This window comes from Cherax quadricarinatus, chromosome 48 (assembly GCF_038502225.1).
Source record: "Cherax quadricarinatus isolate ZL_2023a chromosome 48, ASM3850222v1, whole genome shotgun sequence".
NCBI lineage: Eukaryota > Metazoa > Arthropoda > Malacostraca > Decapoda > Parastacidae > Cherax > Cherax quadricarinatus.
Window position 1 is genome coordinate 20,680,458 of NC_091339.1, and position 12,002 is coordinate 20,692,459.

The following is a 12,002-nucleotide window of genomic DNA, read 5'->3' on the forward strand; positions in this document are numbered from 1 at the left end:
ATTGAAAGAATTAGAGGTAAGACAGAATGTAGGATTGCGGATGAGCAGGGAGGCTTCAGAGTGGGTAGGGGATGTGTAGATCAAGTGTTTACATTGAAGCATATATGTGAACAGTATTTAGATAAAGGTAGGGAAGTTTTTATTGCATTTATGGATTTAGAAAAGGCATATGATAGAGTGGATAGAGGAGCAATGTGGCAGATGTTGCAAGTATATGGAATAGGTTGTAAGTTACTAAATGCTGTAGAGAGCTTTTATGAGGATAGTGAGGCTCAGGTTAGGGTGTGTAGAAGAGAGGGAGAATACTTCCTGGTTAGGTTAGGTAAGGTTCGTCAGGAAACAGGACAAATGTTTCCTGACGCGGGTCTTAGTCAGATGATGACCTGCCTTTGGAGATTTTGGTCATCTGACCGAGGCCTTCCGCTGGCTTACCGGTCCACCCCTTTAAAAATTATGGTCATTTATAACCATTGTTAAAAAAAAAATAATACTTCCTGGTAAAAGTAGGTCTTAGACAGGGATGTGTAATATCACCATGGTTGTTTAATATATTTATAGATGGGGTTGTAAAAGAAGTAAATGCTAGGGTGTTCGGGAGAGGGGTGGGATTAAATTATGGGGAATCAAATTCAAAATTGGAATTGACACAGTTACTTTTTGCTGATGATACTGTGCTTATGGGAGATTCTAAAGAAAAATTGCAAAGGTTAGTGGATGAGTTTGAGAATGTGTGTAAAGGTAGAAAGTTGAAAGTGAACATAGAAAAGAGTAAGGTGATGAGGGTATCAAATGATTTAGATAAAGAAAAATTTTATATCAAATTGGGGAGGAGGAGTATGGAAGAAGTGAATGTTTTCAGATACTTGGGAGTTGACGTGTCGGCGGATGGATTTATGAAGGATGAGGTTAATCATAGAATTGATGAGGGAAAAAAGGTGAGTGGTGCGTTGAGGTATATGTGGAGTCAAAAAACGTTATCTATGGAAGCAAAGAAGGGAATGTATGAAAGTATAGTAGTACCAACACTCTTATATGGATGTGAAGCTTGGGTGGTAAATGCAGCAGCGAGGAGACGGTTGGAGGCAGTGGAGATGTCCTGTCTAAAGGGCAATGTGTGGTGTAAATATTATGCAGAAAATTCGGAGTGTGGAAATTAGGAGAAGGTGTGGAGTTAATAAAAACATTAGTCAGAGAGCAGAAGAGGGGTTGTTGAGGTGGTTTGGTCATTTAGAGAGAATGGATCAAAGTAGAATGACATGGAAAGCATATAAATCTATAGGGGAAGGAAGGCGGGGTAGGGGTCGTCCTGGAAAGGGTTGGAAAGAGGGGGTAAAGGAGGTTTTGTGGGCTAGGGGCTTGGACTTCCAGCAAGCGTGCATGAGCGTGTTAGATAGGAGTGAATGGAGGCGAATGATACTTGGGACCTGACGATCTGTTGGAGTGTGAGCAGGGTAACATTTAGTGAAGGGATTGAGGGGAAACCGGTTATGTTCATATAGTCGGACTTGGGTCCTGGAAATGGGAAGTACAATGCCTGTGCTTTAAAGGAGGGGTTTGGGATATTGGCAGTTTGGAGGGATATGTTGTGTATCTTTGTGTGTATGCTTCTAGACTGTTGTATTCTGAGCACCTCTGCAAAAGCAGTGATAATGTGTGAGTTTGGTGAAAGTGTTGAATGCTGATGAAAGTATTTTCTTTTTGGGGATTTTCTTTCTTTTTTGGGTCACCCTGCCTCGGTGGGAGATGTCCAACTTGTTGGAAAAAAAAAAAAATTTGGAGAAATGAATTTGAATGTTATATAGTTGATTCTGGAGAATCTTATTAATTTTGCATGGTGGTGAGAATGTATGAAAGTTGTCAAGTCAGTATTTTGATTTTAAAATTAGATGCAGTAGTGATTTAGGATCTTAGATATACATGTGACTCATTTTAAGAGTTTTCCTACCCTCAAAACTTGGCCTGGAACCAGATTTCTTCATTCTTTCCATATCTAAGTGTTTGAAATTTGTCACCATTGAATATTGTGTTATTTTCCAATGCCTGCTAAGACTTTATTGATGTCTACTTGCATTTTTTTTTTTTTATTTTTTTTTTTTACCTATATGGCCTGATATGACTTATTTTTATTGTATTGTTCATCAAAGGCATTACAAAACTGTTGCTTGTTTTTGTGTGTAATGTACGAGGAGAAGAAAGTCAGGATTCCAGGACCATGTCATAGGATAAAGAATGTAATACCTTTCTAAGGCTAGATTTTGCTTCTCTGTTCACTTCCTTTCTTTGTATTCTTTTAATCAGAAAATTAAATATACATGTTCTTGTTACATAATGTTGACTTTACTTTATGGGCTATCACTTCATGGTCACTTTCGTTAAATGCTGGAGCATATTTCATGAAGACCACATATATATATTTTGGTTGTTTTCCAAAGCATCCATAATCTTGTCATAATTATATAGTAGCTCTAAACTTATGTTGACTTGAATTATGCAAGTCATCTTTTTCCATAAAATTTGTAATTCGGGGTCTCCCCCAGCCTTTCAAAGATTTTTTATGACGTGTGTGGTAGTGCTACTGGTGTGTAGTTTTTTACCAGAGCTCAACTGTCTCCTCCCCTCAAGGAAGGTTCCTTGATGCTGGTAAGGGGCTCTTGATCTAGGGAATTGGATCTGTACTCCGGTTCTCTGAACTGAGCCTGAATACCTTCCATCCCCTCCCCCCATGCGCTGTGTAATCCAACTGGTTTAGCTCTCGCCCATAATTATCATAATTAGAATAATCAACTGTCTCTTCTTTGTATAGAAGAATTTTCTGCTGGTGTTTGCACTTTAGATACAGTAGCGTGTTCCATGAATCTGGCCCAGGTGCTGCATGTGTGAGCATGTTTTCAATTTCCTTTTTGGTTTTTGAGAGATTTGTACTTATGTCAGATGTGCTTTGTAAGGTGGACAGAGGTAATGAAAAAATTTTGTATCTTTAACTCTCTCGTCATCTAATGGACTACTGAACATTTGAGTCATGCAAGTTTTTCAACATTTTCCTTATTTTTTTCTTGTCATCAGTGTATAAACCTCCTCTGAATAGTGGATCAGTTCTAGAGGTGGTTATTTATTTGGATTTTGCACAGGTGTGGAAATAGTTAAGATTTTTTTTCATTTTTCTTCTCAAACAGCTTAAGGTGAAGTGCATACACATTTTCATTTGCTGCAATTATTTCGTATATCTTCAAAGAATGTACTGTAAAGCACAGTAGTGGTAATGCAGTATAGCATTGCTGGTACTTACTTGGAAATTCAGTCTTGGTATTTAAACAGTATGTGCCTGATGAGTGAAAATACTTAAGATTCATTCCACTTGTACACAGTATTTTATGGTGTAAGATGTAAAATAATCCCAATATTTTAGTTTGGAGTAAGTTGAAAGATATAAATGTATGGGATTCAAATATTTTCTAGGATTGTAAAGTGGCATTTGCAGTAAATTCAGGCACTGATTTAAATTTAAACTGGCTTTAGATGCTTAACATACATTAAACCTTTGTTGTAACAGACTAATAAGGGGAAGCATGAAGCTGGTAATAGCAGTGTTCTTGGCGTGACTATAAAATTAATGGACATTTCTGTAATCAATAGATTTTTTTCTGCTGTTTTTCAAGATTACTTGGTGCAGATGATTTTGTTCTGTATTTCCAAAGTCTGTTAAATCAAAGGTTTAGCATATTGTACATTTTTTTTTTATGAGGTCAAATGTGTGTATGATAATATTTGTTAGTGTGAAAATAGTCAGTGTTCATTAATTTGTACTCTTGATTTCCATAAAAATAATAAATGTATTAAGTTTTACTGGTTGTTTTACAGATGGAATCTCTAACAAGTTGCAAAGTTCAAATATTTTCACAATTGCCAAGCGCAACGTTGAAGGTCAAGACATGTTATACCAATCCATCAAGTTAACCAATGGTATTTGGGTTCTTACTGAACTTAAAGTACAGCCTGGCAATACTACCATTGTGGTATGTACCTCATTATTGTTAGTTTTTAAATTTCATCTTAGATAAATTTTTTTTATATAAAGTTTGGGACAGTACATATAGGAAAAGAGGTAAAAATTGTGTTTAGTTTTGGGATTATATAACCTATAAGAGATTGTGCACATGATAAAACACTTAGTGCTGGCAGTCAGTTATGTTGACTTGCAAATTGTAGTCTTGTATTCAGAGAATTCTGGATATGAATGCCTCATTCTGTACTGTGGAATGTCACCACAGATGTAATGGGCCATCTGCTCATCATTCTATCAAATACTAGTCAAATGTAGAATGGGGATCATTTCATTCTGACTTAAAAAGAGTTTTGTAAACTGGTGTCACAGGATGTCTAAAATTGTATGAGGTGTTCTCTAGTTTCTGTTTAATTGGAAAGTGAAGAAAATAGTATAGGTGTATAATGTTATTCAAAGACCAGGGAGTAACATATTCAAAAAAGATACTGCACATTAACAGTCATCTGTAACCTTTTTAACCTGAAAAATGTGTCTAAAATTGTAGCTCTAATCTTGTTAGCATGATATTTATGTTTTATTAAGAAATTGGAAAAACTACAGTATGGCAATATATTATAGTTACCAAGGATTTAAGCTGAAAGCACTCCACTGTATATAGCTGGAAGTGCCATTGTCGATAGGAAGGGTAGTTAACCAGCCTGAGTGCCACAAGTCAAGATTGACTATGGCAGCCTACCTATCCAGTTACATGTTTAAATTCCTGGGTGCTTTCTTATTGTTTTCTATTTCAGTCTTTCTGGGTCTCATTTTTTTTTTTTCTTAACAAGTAGGCTGTCTCCCACAGAGGCAGGGTGACCCAAAAAGAAAGAAAATCCCTACCAAAAAATACTTTCATCATCATTCAACACTTTCACCTCACTCGTAATCACTGTTTTTGCAGAGGTGCTCAGTACATGACAGTTTAGAAGCATATACGTATAAAGATACACAACATATCCCTCCAAACTGCCAATATCCCAAACCCCTCCTTTAGAGTACGGGCATTGTACTTCCCATTTCCAAGACTCAAGTCCGGCTATATAAAAATAACCGGTTTCCCTGAATCCCTTCATTAAATATTACCCTGCTCACACTCCAACAGATCATCAGATCCCAAATACCATTCGTCTCCATTCACTCCTATCGAACACGCTCACGCACGCCTGCTGGAAGTCCAAGCCCCTCGCCCACAAAACCTCCCTTACCCCTTCATTCCAGCCTTTTCGAGGACGACCCCTACCCAGCCTTCCTTTCCCTACAGATATACTGTTGTATAGCTTAAATCATATACCTGTATTTTACAATATAGGTATAATATTTTATTTCATTTTTGATAAAAAAGCTTATTTCGTTCAGATCTGTTAAGTTACTTTCCAGTTTATATTTACTATGATTTATTAATGTACATTTTAAAATACTTTTTGACTACAGAGTGGAAGCTTAAGAGATAATAACTATGATAGACCACATTTCTTCTTTCAACAAATCAGCCATACCCCACCAAGGCAGGGAAACCCAAAAGGCAAAAGGAAGTTTCTCCTTTTAAATTTAGTAATATATATATATAGGAGAAGGGGTTACTAGCTGCTTGCTCCCGGCATTTTAGTCTCCTCTTACAACACACATGGCTTACGGGGAAAGAATTTTGTTCACTTCCCCATGGAGAAGAGACCACATTTATTATTATGTAAGAAATAGGTATGCAACAAACAAATTCATTCGCAGCACTAACTGATCTTTACCATTTAACACTTCAGTGTAAATTTGCAATAAAACAAGCTAGTGGAAGATTAATCATTAATATACATATAAATAGCTTAAGAAAACCCAACATAACTAGTATATTTAAAACTGTCTGTCTTTATCTTTAACATCTTGGAATCACTCATCCTTGAAGAAATGGCTATTTGAATGTTTACCGGACATTTAAAATACTTTCATGGGATAAAAAGACATCAGAGATTTATCACAGAATTGCACATTCGCCCTGAGACAGGTTTTCTTCTTTTTTACTTGAGAAACGAGAATGTGTGAAAAGAGCAACTTATTCTCTTAAGAGGATTTTTTTAATGGAATTAACCCTTTTGGGGTCCAGAGGTCAAATTTCAAAGTGTGCACCATGGTCCAAGAATTTTCAAAAAAAAAAAAAAAAATATTTTTTCTTTTAAAATAGTAGAGAATCTTTTTCTGAAGGTAATAAAGCAAAAAGTACGAAATTTAATGGAAAATTTATGAAATTATGCCCTCATGAAATTTGATGTGTCAGCGAAATTTACGCATCGGAGATTTTGCTGACTTTGACTCCTATTTTAGGCCAATTACATTACTCCAGTCGACCAAATTCTTAGCTATTTCACTAGTATTACTTCTCTTCTATCAATTGAGCACAAGAAATCACCCAGTCAACTGTTTCAACTACAAAATAGTAATCGGAAATTGGTAATTTGGCCAATTTAACGCAAAGTTCAAAATACAGTATTCCAATTTCAAAATAGGGTCTAGAATAAACAGTGCAGGCATTCCTGGCACTCGACTAACATTTCCTCTTCATTAGTTATGTTTTCAGGCTTTACAAATGAATTTCATTTTGATTTTTTATTCACATAATGAATTTTTATTCAAACCAAAAAAATAGAAGACTTATTGTTATGCTGCTATGCAATATTGTAATAATTGTATAAATAATATCACCACATATGTGAACGTATATTAGACCCACCAGCTGGCATGTATTAGACGTGTGAGGTTACTTGTTTACTCTTGAACATCAGCATAAATTTAACATTTCTGCTACTTTGAGCTCAGTTTCAAGCCATTTCCAGTACTAAAAGGGATCAAAATCATCTCTATTTCTGTAGTATATCTTCCATTCTATCAAATGAGACCAAGAAATCTCAAATGCAACTATAAAAAAGTATGGAAAAACACTGTAAAGTCACTGTTTTAATCGAAAATTAGTCTGTTTTTATTCTCTCATTATGCACTATGTGCTGCATGATTTGTTTTATGTGGTGCACACATACCACATAGATGTATTCTCTCATATCTAGGCCCACTCATATAAGCTCACAGCTCATCTGAGTGAGCCGAGCTCATGGTTTGGACCCTCAACTGAAAGCTATAGAACTACAGCATGGACCCTGAAAGGGTTAAACACCATGCTAAATGCAATACTGAAATTAATGTAGAACATTACTTCTGTGGTGTTTTCTATTCAGTTGTCAAAATGCACTCTTTCTGTTGGATATTTTTGCATTACATGTGTTTTAGTAAATTTTATTTTATATTTGATGTAAAAAACCAACGTTGTGACTTGGGAGGACAAGCTAGACAGGAATGAGTACTACCCTCAGCAAGTAGATACAAATAAGAAACCAAAAGACAGTGACAGACAAAGTTTGAAAAGTACAACAAAAACAGAATTATAAGAATGATGGCAGTAGGGAACATGGAGCAGGCAACAAAGTGGCACTGCTGTGAGTTTAACCAGTATAAAAAATTACCAGTGGGAGAAAATGGATATTCCTTCTTTTACTGCCCCATGGTTATTACTTAATTCATTAGAAACTACAGTATTCAAAATTTGTATGATAGCAAGATAAGCCTTTGTAACTAATTTTACAATTAATGGAACATAGGCCAAATTTACTGCATCAGCTTACTGTCACAATGTATCCTTGCTTGAAGATGTGCATGCATATTTTCTATACAATATCCAGTATTTTTCTAAAGGCCAAAAATCTATTTTATTCAACACTATGAGCCTAGTAAATTTACTATTTGCTTATGGATAGAAGCATTGCAGAATTTATGTACTGTACGTGTCAGTTAAGAAGCCTATATTCTTGATTGTAATTGGCTGTACCAGTTATGAAGAATTTAGAAAGGCTGAGTAATATCAGTGAATTTTTGTGTGATTATGTATTCCATTTGTTGCATCACATCACTGTATGTATAATAATTAATATTTACTCAGTGTGAATTCAAACTTTCTCTTTACCCCTCCTCCTTTCTTGTCTTTTATTCTCTCACTTTGTTTTACAGGATTGAGAGCTGTTGTCTTGCATTACCTCGTATCATTGTTACAAAGTGGTTTTTAAAGGTGCATGCTTTATTTATATTAACCAACATTCTTATTAGATATAAGGCAAAATGAGTGCCAATCTAAGAACAAGAGCTTTCAAGAATGGTATACAATACCGACAAGATGAAAACTGAGACACGTGCAACATCTGGGTATTATTGTAGATGTTTTTGCCATCCAGTAGCTTTATCAATACAGATTCTAGGACATAATTTGAAGACAGTAGAGCTATATACAAAAGATGAGGTAATCAGTCCCTCAGCCTTGGAGTTGGTGTGAAGAGCACCATAGTCGTGAAAATTCTGGAGCTGAGGCAAGGAGACTGGTGGTTATATACTAACTCCAGGTGGATTGGGATGGGTAGCAGACGAGGGCATAGTCACTGGTAGTCAGGATTCCCCAGTGGAAGTAGGTCATACCCAAAGGAATGGGTAAGTTGTACCTTCACTATCATTCACACATTGTCACTATCTTTGCAGAGGAGCTCATATACGTACAACCTCCAGGATTCGAGTCCTGCTCACACTCCAACAGCTTGTCAGGTCCCAAAAGCCATTAGTCTCCAATTACTCTTATCTAATGCGCTCACACATGCCTTCTGCATGTCCAAGCTGGACACAAGTGTTGGGCCATCGTCTTTCCATAGGAACTGTTAATTTGCACTCCATTTCTACCAGGATTGCCTGCTTTGCTTACCAGGAATCCTTGTTCCTCTTGTGTGCTGCTCACTGTGTACAGTATATATTTTAACTATGCCCTCTTTGCTTTGGCATTGTATGGTTTAACATCCTTTTTAAAATTACTAAGTTGTTTGCCAAGAACTTGGGATTTTTAATAGATGCATAGATTTCCAAACTAACATGAATCTTGTTATTCATTGCTTTAGTAGTGGATGTGTGTGCTCTTGGGTTTATATCTTATTATTTTTGTTTATACCCATGGGTTAAATGGTGAGTTACATTTTAGTATATGAAGCACTGAATAATTGCAGGGTTTTGCTGCACAATAATTTTTTCCTCCTTCCCCTCTCCTTCATTACCTCTTGTTTTATCCTTCCCTCTCCCTCCCTGTTTTATCCTTCCCTCTCCCTCCATTTTATCCTTCCCTCTCCCTCCCTGTTTTATCCTTCCCTCTCCCTCCCTGTTTTATCCTTCCCTCTCCCTCCCTGTTTTATCCTTCCCTCTCCCTCCCTGTTTTATCCTTCCCTCTCCCTCCCTGTTTTATCCTTCCCTCTCCCTCCCTGTTTTATCCTTCCCTCTCTCCCTGTTCTATCCTTCCCTCTCTCTCCCTGTTCTATCCTTCCCCCTCTCTCCCTGTTCTATCCTTCCCTCTCCCTCCCTGTTCTATCCTTCCCTCTCCCTCCCTGTTCTATCCTTCCCTCTCCCTCCCTGTTCTATCCTTCCCTCTCCCTCCCTGTTCTATCCTTCCCTCTCCCTCCCTGTTCAGTCGTTCCCTCTCCCTCCTAATTCAATCGTTCCCTCTCCCTCCTAATTCAGTCGTTCCCTCTCCCTCCTAATTCAGTCGTTCCCTCTCCCTCCTTGTTCAGTCCTTCCCTCTCCCTCCTTGTTCAGTCCTTCCCTCTCCCTCCTTGTTCTATCCTTCCCTCTCCCTCCTTGTTCTATCCTTCCCTTTTCCCCTTGTACTGTCTCTTTCCCTCATTCTGATTTTTTTTCCTCCTGTCCTCTGTCCATCCTTGTTCTGTTCTTTCCCTCCTTGTTCTGTCCTCTTTCCCTCCTTGTTCTGTCCTCTTTCCCTCCTTGTTCTGTCCTCTTTCCCTCTGTTCTTTCTCCCTCCTCTTTTCCTCTCTTGTTTTCCTTTCTTCCTCCATTTTTTAATTCTTCCTCCTTTCCTCTTCTCCCTTTGTAACTTTTCCTTCCTCCTCTCTCCTTTCTTCTTATCTCCTCTCTCTTTTTTTTCCTCATCCTCCATCTCCCATCTTCCCCTTCTATCCCTCTTGCACCTCACCCTCCTATCTCCCTCTTTCATGTCTCCCCTCTTCCCTTTCTTCCATTGTATGTTCTTAGTACATATGTTAATGTGTACTATTGTGCTACTTTACGTATTTTTATATGGCCTCATAGCTTGGATTTTTTTATGCTAAAAAAAAATGACAGGATTACAAATCATGGAAACTTAAACATGGTAGAATCTGAGTCTGCTATTAAAACTGTAACCATTTTATCTATTTTCACTTTAGTCTATAACTACCCTAACATAGTAAATTGAACAGGTAGGCTAGACTTACTTAACTAAAGTCTTGCCATATACTGTAGTTAAAAAGAAGTTGATTGTTAGAAAAGATTAAAATGAGAGCTGCTTACAAATAAGATTTTACCATATTTAAGTTTTCCATAACACAAACATTAAAAACAGTTTATTCCACTAACAAAGACCTACAGGGTTTAGGTTTTGTAATGTTTTCAGAGAAGAGCGATTAAGATAGTAGGTATACTGTATATACAGTACCTAATGACTTGAATCCTAAGGTGATGATAACCTGGGCAAGAACGGTGCTTTTGATAGCAAAGTTGGGTGGGCCAAATTAATGATATAGCATTTTCCCCATGTACATATTAATATTGATGTTGACCAGATAAAGTCTTAAGAATATCACAAGGCACTGGTTTTTGGTTATTTACGCTCACTTTGCTGAAAACTTATATCACTCGTACAGCACGACTCCGTCAACTTGACTGCCAGCTTCAAATGTAAACAAAATGCTAGTGCATTTGATGATGTAAGTGCACATACTCTGTTGGGTAAACGTTCTCTTAATTGACATTTGTGCATTAACAGTTTTTTTTAATGTTATTACATAATTGCATACTTCAGATCCAATGATCAGTTTTGTAATATTCTTGATTTTGTTTATATTATGTCTTTTTTTTATGTCTGAGTTGACATTAACATTTAAGGGCAAATATTTGTTTTCTTACAGTTATCGCTGAAGTCGAGGGCAACAGATGTAGCTCAGGGGATCTTTGAAGCATTTGATGGCATCCTTCATTTCTAATTTAAGTTACGTATTTCTTGTGTTCATTGGGCTATGAATGTCTTCATAGTTTAATAAAATATGTATTTAATAATTTGGTGCAGACATTGGCAGTTGATAGTTACAGTGGATTCAGTTCTGCATTTATCTTAATATACAGAATTTATATTATATCTTTGTCATTAATTAAAGGCCTTAGTCATTGCTATTTGGTTTTTTAACTGATAGCCATTTAGAACAAAAGTAAGAGATATTGAGAAATATTGTGATATGTATTGAGTGGTTATCATTTAGTCATTCCATTTTATCTTTATTCTTGAAATTGGTGTACTGTAGTTTTAAGAAATGTAAAAAAAGATTATAATACAGTAATCTAATAAACATTGAAACATCTCTGAAGTTTCTCTGATACCATATTTTTATTTTCTATTTTATTCTAAAATAAAAGAATGCATGAATATATAGTCATTTTTTGTTATTCACAAAATTTATGAATCTTCAAAATTTTCATCTTCTAAAGCATTAGTTCTTGCTTAAATTCAGTCACATTGTTAGTCATACAGTCTGCATAATGTCAGTGACTTCCTACCCCACTCCTTCCTCTCTAAATGACCAAACCACCTCAATACCCCCTCCTCAGCCCTCTGAATAATACTTTTAGTAATTTCAGGCCTCCTACAAATTTCCACACTACAAATTCTTTGCATAATACTTACACCACACATTACCCTTAGACACAACATCTCCACTACCTCCAGCCTCTTCCTCGTTGCAGCAGTTACAATCTATGCTTCACACCCATATAAGAGTGTTGGTACAACTGTACTCTTATACATTCCCTTCTTTGCCTCCCTGGATAATGTTCTTTGTCTCTACAGATACCT

The 12,002-nt window shown here is 36.5% G+C and overlaps 1 protein-coding gene across 4 annotated transcripts in view; it reads left to right on the forward strand.

The window, feature by feature from the left end:
- The window catches only part of AP-1-2beta (adaptor protein complex 1/2, beta subunit), a 49,696-nt gene extending 38,185 nt beyond the window's left edge, over nt 1–11,511 (forward strand). For 2 of the 4 annotated variants that reach the window (XM_053787040.2, XM_053787041.2), the window contains 3 exons: nt 3,859–4,013; nt 10,801–10,863; nt 11,065–11,511. In XM_053787040.2, coding sequence (XP_053643015.1) covers nt 3,859–4,013; nt 10,801–10,863; nt 11,065–11,139 — 293 coding nt within the window. In that variant the 3' untranslated portion in view covers nt 11,140–11,511. The remainder of the gene's footprint in view (nt 1–3,858; nt 4,014–10,800; nt 10,864–11,064) is intronic. The other 2 variants (XM_053787042.2, XM_053787043.2) reach the window with 1 other exon arrangement.
- Nucleotides 11,512–12,002: the final 491 nt, after the last annotated feature.